Raw genomic sequence first — 21,652 nt, 5'->3', positions numbered from 1 at the left:
TCGGGCTTCCAGTGGGGAGACCTGAGGTCAACCTACCACCGCCCCCTCCCCATCTCGTACTTCTGAGTGGGAGACCTTCCCAGGCAGTAGCCTGCCTAGCTCACAAACTAGAATCAGGGCTCCCACTCAGACAAGGTTAACTGACCCACAGTCCCACTAGCTCACAAACTAGAATCAGGGCGCCCACTCTGACAAGGTTAACTGACCCACAGTCCCACTAGCTCACAAACTAGAATCAGGGCGCCCACTCTGACAAGGTTAGTTGACCCACAGTCCCATTAGCTCACAAACTAGAATCAGGGCGCCCACTCTGACAAGGTTAACTGACCCACAGTCCCACTAGCTCACAAACTAGAATCAGGGCTCCCACTCAGACAAGGTTAACTGACCCACAGTCCCACTAGCTCACAAACTAGAATCAGGGCTCCCACTCTGACAAGGTTAACTGACCCACAGTCCCACTAGCTCACAAACTAGAATCAGGGCGCCCACTCTGACAAGGTTAGTTGACCCACAGTCCCACTAGCTCACAAACTAGAATCAGGGCGCCCACTCTGACAAGGTTAACTGACCCACAGTCCCACTAGCTCACAAACTAGAATCAGGGCGCCCACTCTGACAAGGTTAGTTGACCCACAGTCCCACTAGCTCACAAACTAGAATCAGGGCGCCCACTCTGACAAGGTTAACTGACCCACAGTCCCACTAGCTCACAAACTAGAATCAGGGCTCCCACTCAGACAAGGTTAACTGACCCACAGTCCCACTAGCTCACAAACTAGAATCAGGGCGCCCACTCTGACAAGGTTAACTGACCCACAGTCCCACTAGCTCACAAACTAGAATCAGGGCGCCCACTCTGACAAGGTTAGTTGACCCACAGTCCCACTAGCTCACAAACTAGAATCAGGGCGCCCACTCTGACAAGGTTAACTGACCCACAGTCCCACTAGCTCACAAACTAGAATCAGGGCTCCCACTCAGACAAGGTTAACTGACCCACAGTCCCACTAGCTCACAAACTAGAATCAGGGCTCCCACTCTGACAAGGTTAACTGACCCACAGTCCCACTAGCTCACAAACTAGAATCAGGGCGCCCACTCTGACAAGGTTAGTTGACCCACAGTCCCACTAGCTCACAAACTAGAATCAGGGCGCCCACTCTGACAAGGTTAACTGACCCACAGTCCCACTAGCTCACAAACTAGAATCAGGGCTCCCACTCTGACAAGGTTAACTGACCCACAGTCCCACTAGCTCACAAACTAGAATCAGGGCTCCCACTCTGACAAGGTTAACTGACCCACAGTCCCACTAGCTCACAAACTAGAATCAGGGCGCCCACTCTGACAAGGTTAACTGACCCACAGTCCCACTAGCTCACAAACTAGAATCAGGGCGCCCACTCTGACAAGGTTAGTTGACCCACAGTCCCACTAGCTCACAAACTAGAATCAGGGCGCCCACTCTGACAAGGTTAACTGACCCACAGTCCCACTAGCTCACAAACTAGAATCAGGGCGCCCACTCTGGCAAGGTTAACTGACCCACAGTCCCACTAGCTCACAAACTAGAATCAGGGCGCCCACTCTGACAAGGTTAGTTGACCCACAGTCCCACTAGCTCACAAACTAGAATCAGGGCGCCCACTCTGACAAGGTTAGTTGACCCACAGTCCCACTAGCTCACAAACTAGAATCAGGGCGCCCACTCTGACAAGGTTAACTGACCCACAGTCCCACTAGCTCACAAACTAGAATCAGGGCTCCCACTCTGACAAGGTTAACTGACCCACAGTCCCACTAGCTCACAAACTAGAATCAGGGCGCCCACTCTGACAAGGTTAGTTGACCCACAGTCCCACTAGCTCACAAACTAGAATCAGGGCGCCCACTCTGACAAGGTTAACTGACCCACAGTCCCACTAGCTCACAAACTAGAATCAGGGCTCCCACTCTGACAAGGTTAACTGACCCACAGTCCCACTAGCTCACAAACTAGAATCAGGGCTCCCACTCTGACAAGGTTAACTGACCCACAGTCCCACTAGCTCACAAACTAGAATCAGGGCTCCCACTCAGACAAGGTTAACTGACCCACAGTCCCACTAGCTCACAAACTAGAATCAGGGCGCCCACTCTGACAAGGTTAACTGACCCACAGTCCCACTAGCTCACAAACTAGAATCAGGACGCCCACTCTGACAAGGTTAGTTGACCCACAGTCCCACTAGCTCACAAACTAGAATCAGGGCGCCCACTCTGACAAGGTTAGTTGACCCACAGTCCCACTAGCTCACAAACTAGAATCAGGGCGCCCACTCTGACAAGGTTAACTGACCCACAGTCCCACTAGCTCACAAACTAGAATCAGGGCTCCCACTCTGACAAGGTTAACTGACCCACAGTCCCACTAGCTCACAAACTAGAATCAGGGCTCCCACTCTGACAAGGTTAACTGACCCACAGTCCCACTAGCTCACAAACTAGAATCAGGGCTCCCACTCAGACAAGGTTAACTGACCCACAGTCCCACTAGCTCACAAACTAGAATAAAGGCTCCCACTCTGACAAGGTTAGTTGACCCACAGTCCCACTAGCTCACAAACTAGAATCAGGGCGCCCACTCTGACAAGGTTAACTGACCCACAGTCCCACTAGCTCACAAACTAGAATCAGGGCTCCCACTCAGACAAGGTTAACTGACCCACAGTCCCACTAGCTCACAAACTAGAATCAGGGCGCCCACTCTGACAAGGTTAACTGACCCACAGTCCCACTAGCTCACAAACTAGAATCAGGGCGCCCACTCTGACAAGGTTAACTGACCCACAGTCCCACACGGTGACATGATATCAATGACGTGACGTGCAAATGAGCGATGGAAAACTGATTGAGCAAATGTCACCATTCCCCCCAAAAATTTTGCGGGCGCCCTGTTCAGGATGCTGCCCATGTTGCCTATACCTAAATCAGCCACTGATCAACAGATATGAGAACAATCCATAATACCCAGTATCAAGTCTAGTTACCATCAACCCATACACAAATGAGTGTCCCAAATAGAACACTGGAAATCATGTGTATTATATAAAGGGAAAAGTTATAATATGCTAAGCATTGTGTTAATTACTTTTAACTGAATATTAACTTTATTCATCTTAAATGTTCCTATTGCACTACTGTTCTCTGTCAGATTTGTAGTGAAGTTTTTGGATGGTGTCTGGTCTGATAGCAGACTATGATCAAATGTCTTTCCTTTCAGCAGGGCCTTGACGTCATATTTCACCAAAACATGACCCAGTGGCCATTTCTCCTCTACCGGGCAGCAGACGCTACGCACGCTTCAAAACGGTTCCTGGGGAAGAGCCAGAGGGGGCGGTAGGATCACAACACTTGAATCTACAATTATAATATGTCAATAATAATGTCATATATAGAAACTGACACTGCAAAGTCTTACACAGAGACATGTGATGTGTTGCTGACAAAGCACGGAGCGTTTCTCCCAGAACAGAGGGTTTGGACACCATCTTGGTTATTAACCTGTATCATTGTTGGCTTTGTTGATCTGGCTATTAAAGGCCATAATCAGTACATGTCTCTTGATGATTTTCTACCCCGGTACAGTATTTCTGTTTTTGAACAATGTTTACCAAACTGGCTTGTTGTTTTAAAACTCTGCTTGGATCTCTGTGTCTTAGGCCATTGATGTAGGGGCTTTGTGAATGTGTGAAGTGGATTTTCTGTGCCTGCAGCAGTGTTACAGCGTGGGGAAAGTCATTAGCATGAGGCACTGCGTATTCTACTAGGTGATCTATTGCCCATCTCACACCTGGAAACGTGAGCGGAATTCGATGCCACTTGGAAAAAGACTCACGGTATCAACATGAAGATTCAAAATCGAAAATCAGAAAAATGTTGTAATAATGAAGAGAAGAAAAAACCTGTTTCCTGCTCTGAGGATATTTGTCAATTAAATGTAGATTTTCCACACCCCTTTGCCCCTCTGTCGTTGTGGTGAGGGTGAAGGGATGTGTTGCTCATCTGGGCTCAGGTCACTTAGTATTCCTCTCAGTCTCTGTGAATACTCAGGCCTCACTAAGCAGGCATTTCTTCAGAATGCCAAATTAGGTTTTTGTTGACAGAGAAATGGATCAGAGATGAAAAGTATTAGCCAGGTGCTTGGGATAGGTGGCTCACACTGAGATGGAACACTTTTCAATTTTTTCCAACAGGCTTTTAGTCCATGTTTTTTGTATGAAAACCCTTGTTGCTAAATACCAAATGTTTGATAGTAAATACCTAATTTACCTCCCTGTTTTCTAGGATATTGCAGCTTGGTTGTCTGTCTCTATGGTGAGTTGGGATTGGGCATTTGAAGTTCCTGAGATACTGTAGTTTGAATGGCTTGTGTGTGTACTGCAGGTACAGTACGGTGATTCAGTGATGGAGCTGGACTACGTTGTTGGACAGATCCTGGCCTGGCTGCGTGCTCTGGGCATCGAAAAGGACACCTTTGTGTTCTTCACCTCAGACAACGGGGCCGCAGTGATGTCCGGCCCCAAGCAAAGTAAGCGCTACACGCCATGATTTAGTCTCTCAACTCATCCCCTGATACCAACAAATGCAATTCCATGCTGTTTTCTTACAGTTCTTGTATACATGCCTGTATGGATAGATGTGAGTAATGTACTCAATCTCTATGAGTAGTATGTGTGGGTATTTTCTTTGTTTGGGGCCTCTTTTCAGTTGTGTATAAAGTAAGTTGTTTTAGTAATCTCTTTGTCATGGTGCTTAGTGTGTGAGTGATGTTCCTGTCCCCCGAGGTGGCAGTAACGGCCCGTTTCTCTGTGGGAAAGAAACTACATTTGAAGGGGGCATGAGGGAACCTGCCGTCACCTGGTGGCCTGAACACATCCCAGCAGGCACGGTGAGAACGATTTCTTTTTCTCTGTTCTACCTGTCCAGAACATCTCCAGGTTCCAGGTGTTCTAGATATGTTCTTGGTGTTCTACTTGTCTGGAGTTAGGGAACATCTCCTGGTATTTGCACACAGCTGTGAGTCACTGTAGTGCTATCTGTTTGTAAGAAGCTGGGTTTTCAAGCAGGTACCACATTAGAAAGTAATTACAATTAGTCCTTTCAGTAATTGTCTCTCTCATATCATTGTAGTTCTTTGTTTCGATTGTGTATCAATGTCCTCAACATCATCACAACTCAACTCTCCTCAGGTGCTGGCATTGGTTTGAGTGTGTTGGTGTGTGTGTGCGTGTGTGCGTGCAAGTGTGGACTTTTTTCAAATACTTTTTGAGGTGGCAAGGTTCATCTTCATAACCCCCCCCCTTTCCTGTCTTCCTCCTCTGTGAGCCTGTGAGGAGGACTTTCCCCCTGATCCGCTAAGCCTGTGCGTTTTGCAAATGACTTTTAATTGTATTAGGGGCAGCTGTGACACGGGGCTGTGGCGCAGAGGGATTTTTGGAGGAGCGAGCGGAGGAAGTAGTCTGTAGGCTGAAGTAAGCCCTGCCCCCGGCTCATATCTGAGGGGTGTGCTGTGGCCTGATAGCGCTGCAGAGTGGCGAGGGAGAGGGGGATTGGGAACGTGTTAAGCGGCTAATCTGTTTGTGTGTTTGCTGAGGTTGGATTGAGCTGTAATGAGGACTTCTGTATCTGAATATGCCAGGCGCACAGGATAAAGGACAGGAAAAAAGAGAAGTAAAGGGGTGGTTGGGAGAAGAGAGGGAAGGGTGCACCCGGTGCAGTGCTCTACAGGGTTGCTTCTGGAAAAGATGGCAGTGCCAGGGAGGTAGAGAGGGTTTTGTATGCAGGGTCTTTGGTGTGCTGGTGCAGTGCCATGACAGCTCAACCTCTGTGTGTACGTTTGTCTGTAGCACCTGCTGGTGGGTTAACTAGAGAAATTACTGCAGATGAAACACTTCTGAGAATGGAGTATTTTGAATGAGGCACCACTGTTATGCTGAAGAACAGGGATCATCAACTAGATTTAGCCGTGGGATGTTTTTGTCTTGAGTGGATGGTCAGCTGGCCGGAACATAATTACAAATAATTTGTAGACGGCAAATTGGCCGCAAGAAGCCTAAACAGATATAATATTTGACTAAAAGATAACAATTTCAAACCTCGCTTACATTTGTATACTTTTTTTTAAATTTTATTTTACCTTTATTTTACTAGGCAAGTCAGTTAAGAACAAATTCTTATTTTCAATGACGGCCTAGGAACAGTGGGTTAACTGCCTGTTCAGGGGCAGAACGACAGATTTTGTACCTTGTCAGCTCTGGGATTTGAACTTGCAACCTTTCGGTTACAAGTCCAATGCTCTAACCACTAGGCTACCCTGCCGATCTCATACATCTCTCTATTATACGTGGGAATACTTGGGAACAGATTTCCAAAATTAAAATCACTTGGAGCTGATTTGTTGTGGTTTTTACAGTCTTTTTTTTTCTTATAATAATACATTTGGCCCGCGAGGCAGCCAGTTGGGGAACCCTGCTGAAAGCCATCTGTGTTTGTAGTCTGTGGATCGGGCAGGAATACATGGGACTAGCTCCTCTGTGAGTCTATGACAAAGCAGATTTGTCGTATGGGTTTCGTTTCATCTCCCTGCTGTTGGGGGCCAAAAATATGATTTCCCTCTCTGTTGCTTTGTACGGCGCTGAAATCTCTCTGTTCATCTGCACATTGAAAAGTTTCATAAGCCCTGAACATAAACGCTGCGCATAATGAACAGCCACACTTGCCACGTTGCTTTTGTTAGGAGGATTGCTGGTACAGAGGCCAGCAAACATTAACAAAGCCAACTCTAAATCGTTTTGGATTAAAAACTACAGCTAGGTTTGGTTGGTCCAGTTTCAGGTTAGGCTCGGTAAAGTTATCTTCTAACATTCTCACACTCATTACAAGAATCGTCGACAGAGGATGAAGACTCCATTACAATCGATGTGATCGCCAGTCTTACTGCACAGTGATTTGATAGATTAAAGTAACAAAAAAAGTTAATCAGTGTGTAGGTAAACCTAGCATGCCATCGTGACTGTACTGTACATACAGTTGAAGTCGAAAGTTTACATACACCTTAGCCAAACACATTTAAACTCAGTTTTTCACAATTCCTGACATTTAATCCTGGTAAAAATTCTCTGTTTTAGGTCAGTTAGGATCACCACTTTATTTTAAGAATGTGAAATGTCAGAATAATAGTAGAGAGAATGATTTTTTTTTTTTCAGCTTGTATTTATTTCATCACATTCCCAGTGGGTCAGAAGTTTACATACACTCAATTAGTATTTGCTAGCATTGCCTTTAAATTGTTTAACTTAGGTCAAATGTTTCAGGTAGCCTTCCCACGATAAGTTGGGTGAATTTTGGCCCATTCCTCCTGACAGAGCTGGTGTAACTGAGTCAGGTTTGTAGGCTTCCTTGCTCGCACACACTTTTTCAACATATTTTCTATGGGTTTGAGGTCAGGGCTTTGTGATGGCCACTCCAATTCCTTGACTTTGTTGTCCTTATTGAGCCATTTTGCCATAACTTTGGAAGTATGCTTGGGGTCATTGTCCATTTGGAAGACCCATTTGCGACCAGGTTTTAACTTCCTGACTGATGTCTTGAGATGTTGCTTAAGTATATCCACATAATTTCCCCTCCTCATGATGCCATCTATTTTGTGAAGTGCACCAGTCCCTCCTGCAGCAAGGCACCCCCAAAACATAATGGTGCCACCTCTGTGCTTCACGGTTGGGATGGTGTTCTTCGGCTTGCAAGCATCCCCCTTTTTCCTCCAAACATAAGGATGGTCATTATGGCCAAACAGTTCTATTTTTGTTTCATCAGACCAGAGGACATTTCTCCAAAAAGTACGATCTTTGTCCCCATGTGCAGTTGCAAACCGTAGTCTGGCTTTTTATGGCGGTTTTGGAGTATTGGCATCTTCCTTGCTGAGCGACCTTTCAGGTTATGTCGTCATAGAACTCGTTTTACTGTGGATATACACTGCTCAAAAAAATAAAGGGAACACTAAAATAACACATCCTAGATCTGAATGAATGAAATATTCTTATTAAATACTTTTTTCTTTACATAGTTGAATGTGCTGACAACAAAATCACACACAAATTATCAATGGAAATCAAATTTATCAACCCATGGAGGTCTGGATTTTGAGTCACACTTAAAATTAAAGTGGAAAACCACACTACAGGCTGATCCAACTTTGATGTAATGTCCTTAAAACAAGTCAAAATGAGGCTCAGTAGTGTGTGTGGCCTCCATGTGCCCGTATGACCTCCCTACAATGCCTGGGCATGCTCCTGATGAGGTGGCGGATGGTCTCCTGAGGGATCTCTTCCCAGACCTGGACTAAAGCATCCGCCAACTCCTGGACAGTCTGTGGTGCAACGTGGCGTTGGTGGCTGGAGCGAGACATGATGTCTCAGATGTGCTCAATTGGATTCAGGTCTGGGGAACGGGCGGGCCAGTCCATAGCATCAATGCCTTCCTCTTGCAGGAACTGCTGACACACTCCAGCCACATGAGGTCTAGCATTGTCTTGCATTAGGAGGAACCCAGGGCCAACCGCACAAGCATATGGTCTCACAAGGGGTCTGAGGATCTCATCTCGGTACCTAATGGCAGTCAAGCTACCTCTGGCGAGCACATGGAGGGCTGTGCGGCCCCCCAAAGAAATGCCACCCCACACCATGACTGACCCACTGCCAAACCGGTCATGCTGGAGGATGTTGCAGGCAGCAGAACGTTCTCCCCGGCGTCTCCAGACTCTGTCACGTCTGTCACATGTGCTCAGTGTGAACCTGCTTTCATCTGTGAAGAGCACAGGGTGCCAGTGGCGAATTTGCCAATCTTGGTGTTCTCTGGCAAATGCCAAACGTCCTGCACGGTGTTGGGCTGTAAGCACAACCCCCACCTGTGCACGTCGGGCCCTCATACCACCTTCATGGAGTCTGTTTCTGACCGTTTGAGCAGACACATGCACATTTGGGGCCTGCTGGAGGTCATTTTGCAGGGCTCTGGCAGTGCTGCTCCTCCTTGCACAAAGGCGGAGGTAGCGGTCCTGCTGCTGGGTTGTTGCCCTCCTACGGCTTCCTCCACGTCTCCTGATGTACTGGCCTGTCTCCTGGTAGCGCCTCCATGCCCTGGACACTACGCTGACAGACACAGCAAACCTTCTTGCCACAGCTCACATTGATGTGCCATCCTGGATGAGCTGCACTACCTGAGCCACTTGTGTGGGTTGTAGACTCCGTCTCATGCTACCACTAGAGTGAAAGCACCGCCAGCATTCAAAAGTGACCAAAACATCAGCCAGGAAGCATAGGAACTGAGAAGTGGTCTGTGGTCCCCACCTGCAGAACCACTCCTTTATTGGGGGTGTCTTGCTAATTGCCTATAATTTCCACCTGTTGTGTATTCCATTTGCACAACAGCATGTGAAATGTATTGCCAATCAGTGTTGCTTCCTAAGTGGACAGTTTGATTTCACAGATGTGTGATTGACTTGGAGTTACATTGTGTTGTTTAAGTGTTCCCTTTATTTTTTTGAGCAGTGTAGATACTTTTGTACCTGTTTCCTCCAGCATCTTGACAAGGTCCTTTGCTGCTGTTCGTGGATTGATTTTTATTTTTTGCACCAAAGTATGTTCATCTCTAGGAGACAGAACGCATCTCCTTCCTGAGCGGTATAATGGCTGCCTGGTCCCATAGTGTTTATACTTGAGTACTATTGTTTGTACAGATGATGAACCAGACTTGTGGAGGTCTACAAAAAAAAAATCTGAGATCTTGGCTGATTTTTCGATTTTCCCATGATGTCAAGCAAAAGAGGCACTGAATTTGAAGGTAGGCCTTGAAATACATCCACAGCTACACCTCCAATTGACTCAAAATATGTCAATTAGCCTATCAGAAGCTTCTAAAGCCATGACATAATTCTCTGGAATCTTCCAAGCTGTTTAAAGGCGCAGTCAACTTAGTGTATATAAACTTCTGTCCCACTGGAATTGTGATACAGTGAATTATAAGTGAAATAATCAGTCTGTAAATAATTGTTGGAAAAATTACTTGTGTCATGCACAAAGTAGATGTCCTAACCAACTCGCCAAAACTATAGTTTGTTAACAAGAAATTTGTGGAGTGGTTGAAAAACAAGTGTATGTAAACCTCCGACTTCAACTGTAGCTCTAATGAAAGTGTTACTTGTTAGTATTGAGTGACAGAGAGTTTTGGGAGATGTGTTGGAATAGAGAGAAGAGGTTGAGCCGGGCACAGGTTCAAATTCCCCCGGTGACTGAGGGGCTGCGGTGGGATGAGGCTTGCTGGCTGGGATGGTGGGGGAAAGGGGGCTGCTGCTGCTGCCACTGTCACAATACCCTTTGTTGTGTTTATCAGCTGGGCGACACGGAGCCTGAGTGCATTAGACAGGGATAGCAAGTCTGCCACGTAAGATAACTACCATCAGGGTTTAACCAAGAACCACAGACAAAAGGCTGACAAAAAGAGAAAATACAGAAAGAAATGTACCGAATGGAGAGAAAAGTATAAATGGAAATAAATGGGAGATAATGAAATGGTCTCTTTCAAATATTTAGATTTTTTAAAAATGTTTTGCATTTTTTTGGTGGAGAATTTAGGGTTACCTGTGCTACCTGGTAGTCAACTTCATTAATTGTCCTTTTTATTTTTTTTATTCCGTGTTAAGAGTCAGAGTGCAGATAATGGAATGTGTTGCAGGGCCCTTTCTGGCTGGTGCAGTGGCTGCGGGAGAAAAAGGAATTCATTTTTGTGGTGTGTGTGCAGGCAGCTGATAGGAGCATGGAGGCACATGGCGGCGCAGCTGCTCTGGGCTGATAGCACTATCTGATTGTGAGCGTGCCGTCTCCCTCAAAGGGCTGCTCAGGAGAGAATGGAATGGAAGATCAAGGATGACAGTGAAAAAAATTGCATTTTATCTGAAAATAGTTCAAAGTTTATAAATAAAATAAAGCTCTTCACAGGGACTGGGGAAGGGAGATAAAACAGCTAGCGCTAGCCCGGGCCTCATCTTCTCTCTTTTTCCTCATTCCCCTTTTTCTCCTAATTTACAGAGGCGTTTGTGAGGTTTATAATAAACCTGCGAGCGCAGATTATAGAGGAGACTGAAGAAATGCATCATCAGGACCCCCCCCCCCCTCCATCCCATCTGCTGTAATGGTGGACTTTCATAGGGGGCGCATGCACGCTGTTTGCCATTGTGCTGTCATGTTGGGTTTCATGCATGGAGAGGGATCCCTTGGATCAGGCTGCTGGTGTATCACAGCCTCCCAGTAGTGTGAATCACTGTGCTCTAAGGAGAGGTTCTCTCTGCTCCCCAGCCCTGCTCTGATCACGGCGCTTCACAAGGTTGCCGCGCTGCGCTGTTCAGGATCCTAACATGGACACTCACTGCGGCTTTGGAGGAGACGCTCATGCATTTTGACAGGATATTCATTGATTAAACCAAATAAAGTGTTGTAATTTGGGAACAAAGTTTTTAAGATTTGTAATTAAATTGATTGATCGTTTGTGCATTGTTCTGGTGCATATGGATGCCCATGCAAGCTATCTAACTTCCTACAACAATCGCTGTTAAACTTTCATGTCAGCACCCTTAGACAATGAGATTCTATCTGGGTTTGAATTCCAGTGTGTTACGGTTAAATACCAGGACTCTTTCTCCCATCTCCAGGTGAGCCAGCAGCTGGGGACTGTGGTGGATCTGTTCAGCACCAGTCTGTCTGTGGCTGGCTTCAGCGTTCCAGACGACAGTCTCATAGATGGACTGGACCTCAGCCCTGTCCTCCATAACAACACACTCATCAACAGGTTAGAGCTCGCAGCTGGGAGAGGCGGTAGCGGTGCCCCCTGTAGGGAGGCTGCTGGCTGGGGCCCAGGGAGAGGGACCACCCTGGTGGATAAGGTGTTCCACCAAGCACATAATGGGATGAGCCATGGCAGCGTGGTGGTGGGGAGCGAGGAGGCGAGGGAGGGCCAGGCAGTGCAGCACGGGGGGGGGGGGGGGGCTGGAGCTGAGAAGGGGCTGCTGCTTATCACAGGAATCCAGCAGTCACCAATCCCATTTCACACCCAACAGGCCCATCTTCTATTACCGCGGCAATGAGATGATGGCAGTCAGGGTTGGGCCTTACAAGGCCCACTATTGGACGTGGAGCAATTCGTGGGAGGAGTTTAACCAAGTGAGTCACTCTCAGTGACTGTAGTGTGTATTTCGCTCTCTTGCTGTCTCTCTGACTGTAGTTTATCTCTCATTGTCTCTCTTGCTGTCTCTCTGACTGCAGTTTATCTCTCATTGTCTCTCTCTCTCCGACACACCCTCAACCAGCCATCCACAGTGCTCTCCAAAAACACACATTTGGTAGTCAGTGTTATCTTGAAAACAGCTCATCAAGTGGCTGTTGTGTACATCAGTGGCTAATGAATATTAATGAGGACACCCCACTTCACCAAAGTACTATCATTCATCAGCACTGGCTGTCGCTGGTGGAACATTCTCCCCTCCTGCTGAGTATCCCACTCCTCCCTCCTATGCCCTGAGGAGTGAGAATGTGTTCTCTCCTCCTCTTGTCCCCCTTTAAAATGTGTCCTGCTCCTCTCCCTCAGAAACCTCTGTTTCAAACGTGCAAGTTTGCATTATGCCCCATCGGTTGCTTAAATTGCTCTCTCCTAGAGGGCCGCTGAATCAATAGCAGCCTCCTTTATCAGCTCATGTGAACTGGAGTGGAACTTCACAAATAATGGCGTCTGATTGCCTGTGTGTTGCCTATCGATTGGTGTGTGCGTGAGCGTGTTTGTAAATGTGTGTGTCTGCGAGCAAAGGATGGTTTGAAGGGGAGGCTCTGGGTCTCCAAAGCTGACTCTGAGAGTTAATGTGTCGGTTCTTCACCAGAATGGGCAGCAGGCATTCAGAGCTTTACAATGACGCTTGACCCTCACATCTCACCCGAGAGCATCCATCACACAGAAAAACCACTCTTTATTTCAAGCGGTTTTAAACGGGTCTGAATATTGTGCTGAAACATTGATCCATCATTCAAGCTTACTATTTTCTCACCAGTTGTAAGTAATGTGGTGTATTTACTGTTTATGTTAAATTTAAGATAAAACAAGAATGGTGTGTCTTTTCTGAACTTGAAATTCAATCATGGCTTAATAGCCATGAGCTCTACTGTGATTTTTCTGGTGAAATCCAGGAGATTCAGTGATGTGCAAAATTAGACATTTCACAGGGTTAAGTGGTTTTCATTAGAAGCTCTTGTTGGATGGTGTGGTAATGGTGTGAGGTATTATGTTGCTTTGGGAATGGGAACGGTCTGCGTCTGATGTTATCTGCTCGGACTTGTCTTTGGTGGGTAGCATACGTTTAATATGACTCTTTATATCATATTTTTCTTTGAGGAAAATATGAAACCAAAATTCTACTTTTGCATTCCATTTTATGTCAATTTGATTCTTCTTATAATGTTGGCTACTTTACTCCATCTTTAAAAGAACATTGCTGTACGATCTGCTATCTTAATACCATGAGAGATATGGAGTTCTGCTGTGTCTTTTTCTTGGATAGAGATTAAAAGGGCTTTCTCACAGTCCAAAGGGATTTAGGCTCTTTTACATTTCAAAGACCAAAGCACAGAGACTGCTCCAGGACACTATGTGGGCAAGTCTGGATCATAGTGGGCTATGCAGTGTACTGAGGTAAGGTGTGTGCGCTCGTGCCTGTGCTCCTTTGAGCGTGACTGCTTGTGGTCCCAGAGGGGGGTAGGTAGAGTGCCTTACAGATGAGTGCTCTCTCAATATTAGTCGTGTTGCTCACAAGGGCACCTGAGAGGTATCCCCAGGGGGTCTGGAGGGGGCTGTGACTCAATCAGCCTCTGTCAGAGCCAGGCTGCTACCCCAGAGGAGGGGTGGAGGGGAGGAAGGTATAGAGGAGCAAGCCTGCACACTTTTGGGGGTCGACAGGACAATCGTAAAGGCCATGGCCCCACATTCTGACTGGCAGATAGAGTAGCCACATAGGTAACAGCCACAGGTATACCGTAACCCCAGGGCAGAGAGAACAGGTTGACAGGTTTGAAGTGAGGAAGACATGATATTATATACCAAACAGATATAGTCACACACATTATACACCATGTACTGTACACATCTACACTCCGCTCCCTTGGACAGATTCCTCCATATCCTCAAACAGAGAGACGGCATCAGGTTCAGGTGTGCAGTGAGAGTGTCGGTCTGTAGGTGGACATCATTGACAGTCTTTTTAATTGAATTTTCTTTTCAAGGGCACTTTCTCAGGGTCAGTTGAAATAGGTTATCTGTTACCACAACAGTCTCCATTGTCCTCTGTGAAGCAAAAGATCAATTGTGTGTATGTGTGTCTACTCTAACAGGGCATTAACTTCTGTCCAGGTCAAGAGGTGGCAGGCGTGACCACCCACACCCAACAGGAGCACACAATGCAGCCACTCATCTTCCACCTGGGGCGGGGCCCCTGGGAGAAATACCCTATCAGGTGAGTGCTCACTAAAACATACAAAGATTCCCTGGTGTACTGTTAGATTGTACTGAACGTAAAGTGAAAAGCAAGGGAAATATATACACAGGGCTTGGTGTTGGTCAGCCAATCTCCACACAGCTCAACAAACAGCAGGCCTCTGGTTAAATAAGAGAAGACAAGTGAGGAGGAGGAGGAGGAGGAGGAGGAGGGGGTTGTAGGATGTTGGTGGACAGGATCTATGAGATCAATACTGATCCAGTTGTGGGAAAGCGGCGCGGTGAGGACTGAAGATTGATCCTTGCAGACCCAGAATGGCTGATTAAACACTATTCTTTGTGATTGCAAATAGCTCTTTAAATCTCACTGTCTTGCCTCAGACCCACTGCTATAAGTTAAAATTGCAAGACAAATTGTTCTCATATAAATCGAGAGGGAGTGCTGTGTCATGGACTTCGAACATGACCCCTTAGTGGTGTAAAAAACAGTTGGGTGTTTTATTTAGAAGACCTTTTAATTTTTCTATATACATTAAATGTAATTGTGATGGTGTAAAAATGTGGACAAAAAAGGCCTTAATTGTACAAAATAACCATTATTCGGCGGCAGGGAGCCTAGTGGTTAGAGCGTTGGGCCAGTAACCGAAAGGTTGCTTGATCGAATCCCCTAGCTGACAAGGTAAAAATCTGTTATTCTGCCCCTGAACAAGGCAGTTAACCCACTGTTCCCCGGTAGACCGTCATTGTAAATAAGAATTTGTTCTTAACTGACTTTCCTAGTCAAATAAATGTTAAATACATATATACAGTGGGGAGAACAAGTATTTGATACACTGCCGATTTGGCAGGTTTTCATACTTACAAAGCATGTAGAGATCTGTAATTTTAATCATAGGTACACTTCAACTGTGAGAGACAGAATCTAAAACAAAAATCCAGAAAATCACATTGTATGATTTTTAAGTAATTCATTTGCATTTTATTGCATGACATAAGTATTTGATCACCTACCAACCAGTAAGAATTCCAGCTCTCACAGACCTGTTAGTTTTTCTTGAAGAATCCCTCCTGTTCTCCACTCATTACCTGTATTAACTGCACCTGTTTGAACTCGTTACCTGTATAAAAGACACCTGTCCGCACACTCAATCAAACAGATTCCAACCTCTCCACAATGGCCAAGACCAGAGAGCTGTGTAAGGACATCAGGGATACAATTGTAGATCTGCACAAGGCTGTGATGGGCTACAGGACAATAGGCAAGCAGCTTGGTGAGAAGGCAACAACTGTTGGCGCAATTATTAGAAAATGGAAGAAGTTCAAGATGACAGTCAATCACCCTCGGTCTGGGGCTCCATGCAAGATCTAACCTTGTGGGGCATCAATGATCATGAGGATGGCGAGGGATCAGCCCAGAACTACATGGCAGGACCTGGTCAATGACCTGAAGAGAGCTGGGACCACAGTCTCAAAGAAAACCATTAGTAACCACACTACGCCGTCATGGATTAAAATCCTGCAGCACACGCAAGGTCCCCCTGCTCAAGCCAGCGCATGTCCAGGCCCGTCTGAAGTTTGCCAATGACCATCTGGATGATCCAGAGGAGGAATGGGAGAAGGTCATGTGGTCTGATGAGACAAAAATATAGCTTTTTGGTCTAAACTCCACTCGCCGTGTTTGGAGGAAGAAGAAGGATGAGTACAACCCCAAGAACACCATCCCAACTGTGAAGCATGGAGGTGAAAACATCATTCTTTGGGGATGCTTTTCTGCAAAGGGGACAGGACGACTGCACCGTATTGAGGGGAGGGTGGATGGGGCCATGTATCGCAAGATCTTGGCCAACAACCTCCTTCCCTCAGTAAAAGCATTGAAGATGGGTCTTGGCTGGATCTTCCAGCACGACAACGACCCGAAACACACAGCCAGGGCAACTAAGGAGTGGCTCCGTAAGAAGCATCTCAAGGTCCTGGAGTGGCCTAGCCAGTCTCTAGATCTCAACCCAATAGAAAATCTTTGGAAGGAGCTGAAAGTCAGTATCTGGAGAAGGTCTGTATGGAGGAGGGGGACAAAATCCCTGCTGCAGTGTGTGCAAACCTGGTCAAGAACTACAGGAAATGTATGATCTCTGTAATTGCAAACAAAGGTTTCTGTACCAAATATTAAGTTCTGCATTTCTGATGTATCAAATACTTATGTCATGCAATAAAATGCAAATTAATGACTTAAAAATCATACATGATTTTCTGGATTTTTGTTTTAGATTCCGTCTCTCACAGTTGAAGTGTACCTATGATAAAAATTACAGACCTCTATATGCTTTGTAAGTATGAAAATCTGCAAAATCGGCAGTGTATCAAATACTTGTTCTGTATGTGTGTGTATGTATATGGGAATGCTTTTCTGCAAAGGGGACAGGTATGCTGCCCAGGCAGTCGCTCCACTGTCCCAGCCTCTTAGGATACATGGACACACTCACTATATATTACATTTTTTTCATTTTTTTCACTTTTTTATTGGCAAAGACACTCAGAGATGAACAAAAGCATGACACACATTCATATAGTTTCCATAATGATTTGATGAGGGAATACAATTTCCTATTATCTAGCTTTCTCTCTGATCCGTCTTCATTCTCCTTAATGTTTTCTTCAGTCGAATTAGCTCCTGTCCCCCAGGCTGTTTCCCACCCTCTGGCTCCCTCCCTCACCATCTCGCTATACGTCTCTCTTTCTTCCTCTCTCACTTTATCACTCTCTCCTCTCTTAATCTCCCCTTACTCCCTTTCTCACATGAAGGGAGATGGAATAATTAAACATTCATGTTGTTTTTGATCAGCCCATCTCATCTCTGCTCTCTTCCATTCAAGCCGCATAATTAAAAACAGACAAATCTATAGCCATGTTGTTTTGGAGAGTTAATTTGGCCGTGTCCCAGACTTATGGAGAGGAGGAGCTGGTTTGGCACCTGGAGAGAGGACCCTGTGTCCCCTCTCCCCACTCTAAGCGGGTGGGAGTCATTGGGGTGGACCGTGAGGTCACAATATTCCAGCCCCATCTCTCCAGCCCCAGTGATGACACCCAGCTACCATCCACCCCCACTGCCATCCCATCTCCTCCCTCTCTCTGTTTCCTTCTCTCCTGTCTGTGTGTCAGGCAGGCTGCTGGCCATGTGCTCCTTGGGCACCCAGCTGGACCGGCTGGCCGTCATTAATCTCTGTCTGCACCTAAAGAGCCACTTAAGATGATGTAGGGCCTGTCTGCACGCATACCTTCAGTTGTGTGGCAGGCTGATACTACAGCAGTAACACACGCTGCCCAGGCAGTCGCTCCACTGTCTCAGCCTTTTAGGATACATGGACACACTCACTAGAGACCTGCTGCATGAATCCAGGGGGATATAGAAGATGCTTTTCCATTCATATCTGAGTTAGGATATTTCATATTTTGTCTTTATCTCATTGATCTACAATAACAAGACACTCGCAAGCACACAGAGATCAGCATTCTACCGCTGTGAGATTTAGACAAAACATTTATTCAGATTGTCAGTGAATTTACGGTTAAGCGTTTTCAGACGGAACATGAGCACATGAACGTTTTCTTATTGGTCCTCTTCTATTGGTGTGGGAGATGACTCCTCCTGTGGTTAGTAGATCAGTGTGAAGGTGTGGCTGACTGGGTCCAGTGTATAGTAGGACAGCCCAGTTCTCCCTGCCTGTGTCCCAGTGGGACTGAGACTTAGCCCTGCCTCCTGCTGCTCCGGCTCACTTCCCCTGGGCCCTTGTCACCCTGTGCTGAGCACTTAAGTCCCAGCCAGCCTCGGGCTAATGTAGCAGGCAGCCCTGCACACTCTGGCCTCATCTGCTGCCGACTAGCACTTCAGCCCCCAATCAATAGTCTTCACCGATTCGCTCAATTTCCACAGGAGGAGGAGAAAGGGCAGAGGTATTTGATTGTCTCTTCAATTCCCTCTGCTTGATGCCTGCTGCTGTGTGTGTGTGCGCACGCGTGTGTGTGTGTGTGTGTGTGTGTGTGTTCGCTCTACCAGTGGGGTTATGAATCACTAATCAGAGTGTAGTGACACACCTGAGCAATGCCGCCTTCCCCCTGGGTGTCATGCATTATAAATCAAAAGAGTTAATTTGCATGCAGCGTTATTATTATTCCAGTTTTTGCTTTAACACCAGTGGGCTAAGGGTTCTAGTAATGATAATGAGGCTGTGCTGACTGGAGTTTTCTTTGTTTATTTGTGGAGAGGGAGGAGAGAAATACATATGTTTTTATTTATATTTTTTTAGGGTTAGGGTGCTCAATGCATAGACAAAGAATAGTATGTTGACACAAAAAGGGCTGAGTGTACACTTTGCACACCACATGAAGCTGCTGAGAGGAGGACGGCTCATAATAATGGCTGGAATGGAGTTAATGGAATGTTGTCAAACGCATGGAAATCACCACGTGTTTGATGAGTTTGATACCATTACATGATTCCGTTCCAGCCATTACTATTAGCCTTTCCTCCCCAAATAAGGTGCCACCAGCCGCCTGTGTTGCACACTGTGTTTGGTCCCGCTCTGATGTATGGTTCTAATATTTAGTGAGATAAAGCAGCTTCAGAAGTTATCTGAAAACGAATCACAGTGATCAATACAGAGCAGAGAACAGATAGAATGGTAATGAAATCTCCATCATTTTGATCAAGATATTGTCTTTGGTCCAGGAAGCTGAGTTTGTGATTTCAAATACATACATAGTCAAATTTAGTCTGAAATGAAACACTTGTTTCTATAGAAACCTTTACTCATTAAAGATATGATCAAGGCCGTGGTATGTTGTGTTTCTGGGTCATTCCACAGTATTGCGTCACCACGCAACCATAAGAAATAACCACCAAGCCAAGGCAGAGAGCAGATGGTAAGTTTAGACCGCCATGGCCTTGTTAAGGACCTAAAGGATGAGTTGTGGTGGGGAACACTGGGGCAGTAGAGTAGTGAAGGTGGGAGAGCAGAGGGTGTGAATATAGGAGTAGCACATGGCTGAGAAATAGGGGAGCAGGTGCTATTGTGTGTCAGAAGCCCCACTGCCCTCTGGGAGGTTGAGAGGGGGGGGGGGGGGGAAGGGAGGTGGAGGGTATGGGAGGTGGAGAAGGACGAGGGGAGATGGAGGGCGGTGTGAGCCGGACAGGGCCTGGGGTTATTACACTAATTGACACTTCACCTCACGCACACCCTCCCCAGGGGCCAATCAGAGAGCTGGCTTTGGGGAGGGGCGGGGGGGATGGAGCTGGCACAGGTGCTGCTTGCGACTGTATTATGGGTGTAATTGCACTGGTGATATTTGTCTATCCACGTGTCGCGCCACCAACCGCCCACTCCCCCCAAACACACAGAGCCCATTAACCCTACAGGTCCTATTGAGAGCAGACAGAGCAGTGTTCCTTTGAAACACTTCAGGGCCTCTGCGTTTTACACACTGAATATAATAATGCACAGAGGTGCTCCGCCGTGTCCAACAAGAATAATTGAGAGACAGGGGATGGGGAACATGGCCAATCCTGCTGAGAGGGCTCCCCAAAGGGTGTGTGTGTGTGCGTGCGTGCGTGTGCGTGCGGGCATGCTTTCAAAAGGCTCTCGTATGAGTTAAGCTTGTCGGCTTTAAACTGTTTCAGTCATTAGTGTGTACATTCGCTATGGATTACATCAGTTGTTTAAAGGCAGGCAGGTGTCATACAATAGGTCATTTTAGGCTGTACAACACATGGAAGACTAAGCTGTAGATTTATGAAACTGATTTATGAGAAAATGTTTTACTAATCACACAGAGATTGTTATACACTGGTCTATATTGTAGGCCTGCTGTGTTTGTGTGAATGTGCATTTGTGTGAGCAGTGACTACTACTACTTACGTCTGTGTGTTTCTCTGCAGTGCTGTGACTAAGGAGTACCAGGATGCACTGAGTCGGATCACAGCAGTGGTGGAGAAGCATAAGAAGGGTCTGGTACCAGGTGTGCCCCAGCTCAATATGTGTGACATGGCTGTCATGGTAAGATCAATACTACACAGAATGTCCATTCCCCATGTAGCCTCCTTTAACTTGTTTGATATAATACATTTTGTTTCATAGTATTGTTCTGTGGCTTTTGTTTTCAGTGTTAACATCACTGACTTGTGTGTTCTTTCTCAAAGAAAATTATTTTAGAAAAGAAATGGATTAAGATCTTGCTGTAGTGACTCCTTTTCTCATTTCCTTTATCTTTTTATAATGCTGAATGCTTTCAGTAAACTATGTGGGCACAATTTCAGATCTGTTTACCAGAGTTATTTTCCTTCCCTTTGTTCGTAAAATAATAGACTATCTTATTGTTATTTGTGGAAAAACACAGCAGTGTGATTCTTGGACCTTTTGTCTCAGCAACTGTTCCTGTGGGTTTTAAGCTGCTTTTGGAAAAAAAATAGGGAGTGTCTGTCTCATTGGTTTTGGTTTTTACAAAATAGCTAAAAATGAAAATTGCTTTCTTTGTATGCTCATTGCTGAAGCAGTTTGTCCATGATTCTGAGATCTGTGTATCGCGAGTGTAGCAGCAGCTCCCCCATGTGGTTTCCTTGGAGAACATCATTTTAATCATGTTCAGCTCAGGTGCATGAATGTGTAAGAATGTTTTCTGTGGTTTCTTTCACTGACAGAACTGAGCACCTCCAGGATGTGAAAGGTTAGGAAAATGCCTTAAAGCCCCCAAGTCACAGCCGTGGAAGTGTGACTGGCCGCATTTAGCTATCTGTTTCAGCGCCACCCTGGAAAAAGGGAGGATGTCAGCGAAGATGCTGCCTTGATGAAGAGCCATTTTCAGGAATTCAACTTGAATTTCTATTAGTTTTTAACTTGTAATGTTGAAACAGAACAACATATGGCTTGAATGGAGGACGTTAAAATGGGATGAATGCTTTCTGGGTACCATATGATTATTAATTGAATGAAGCTGATTTGCAATAGCTTTTTTTTAATGATGCCATCTCTGTAGATGTTTTCTCTCTCTTTACTTACTTATACACTACTGTGGAAGACATTGAAATAGGGCAACAACA

At 45.9% G+C, this 21,652-nt stretch overlaps 1 protein-coding gene across 1 annotated transcript; it reads left to right on the top strand.

The window, feature by feature from the left end:
- Positions 1 to 4,449: 4,449 nt before the first annotated feature.
- LOC139385109 (N-acetylgalactosamine-6-sulfatase-like) lies at positions 4,450 to 21,259 on the top strand. The gene is made up of 7 exons (XM_071130175.1): positions 4,450 to 4,573; positions 4,830 to 4,933; positions 11,744 to 11,880; positions 12,149 to 12,251; positions 14,463 to 14,584; positions 20,495 to 20,612; positions 21,254 to 21,259. The coding sequence occupies exons 1-7, from the start codon at positions 4,450 to 4,452 to the stop codon at positions 21,257 to 21,259; spliced, it is 714 nt and encodes a 237-aa protein (XP_070986276.1).
- Positions 21,260 to 21,652: the final 393 nt, after the last annotated feature.

The sequence above is a fragment of the Oncorhynchus clarkii genome, chromosome 26, assembly GCF_045791955.1.
Source record: "Oncorhynchus clarkii lewisi isolate Uvic-CL-2024 chromosome 26, UVic_Ocla_1.0, whole genome shotgun sequence".
In the NCBI taxonomy this organism is placed as follows: domain Eukaryota; kingdom Metazoa; phylum Chordata; class Actinopteri; order Salmoniformes; family Salmonidae; genus Oncorhynchus; species Oncorhynchus clarkii.
Note: the sequence above shows the minus strand (reverse complement) of the source record. Positions and strands in the feature narration are given on the sequence as shown.

Coding starts and splice junctions, on each gene's coding strand:
- LOC139385109 (XM_071130175.1), top strand. CDS start 4,450: ATGGAGCTGGACTACGTTGTTGGACAGATCCTGGCCTGGCTGCGTGCT. Junction 4,574..4,829: donor GATGTCCGGCCCCAAGCAAA/GTAAGCGCTACA, acceptor CTGTCCCCCGAG/GTGGCAGTAACGGCCCGTTT. Junction 4,934..11,743: donor AACACATCCCAGCAGGCACG/GTGAGAACGATT, acceptor TCCCATCTCCAG/GTGAGCCAGCAGCTGGGGAC.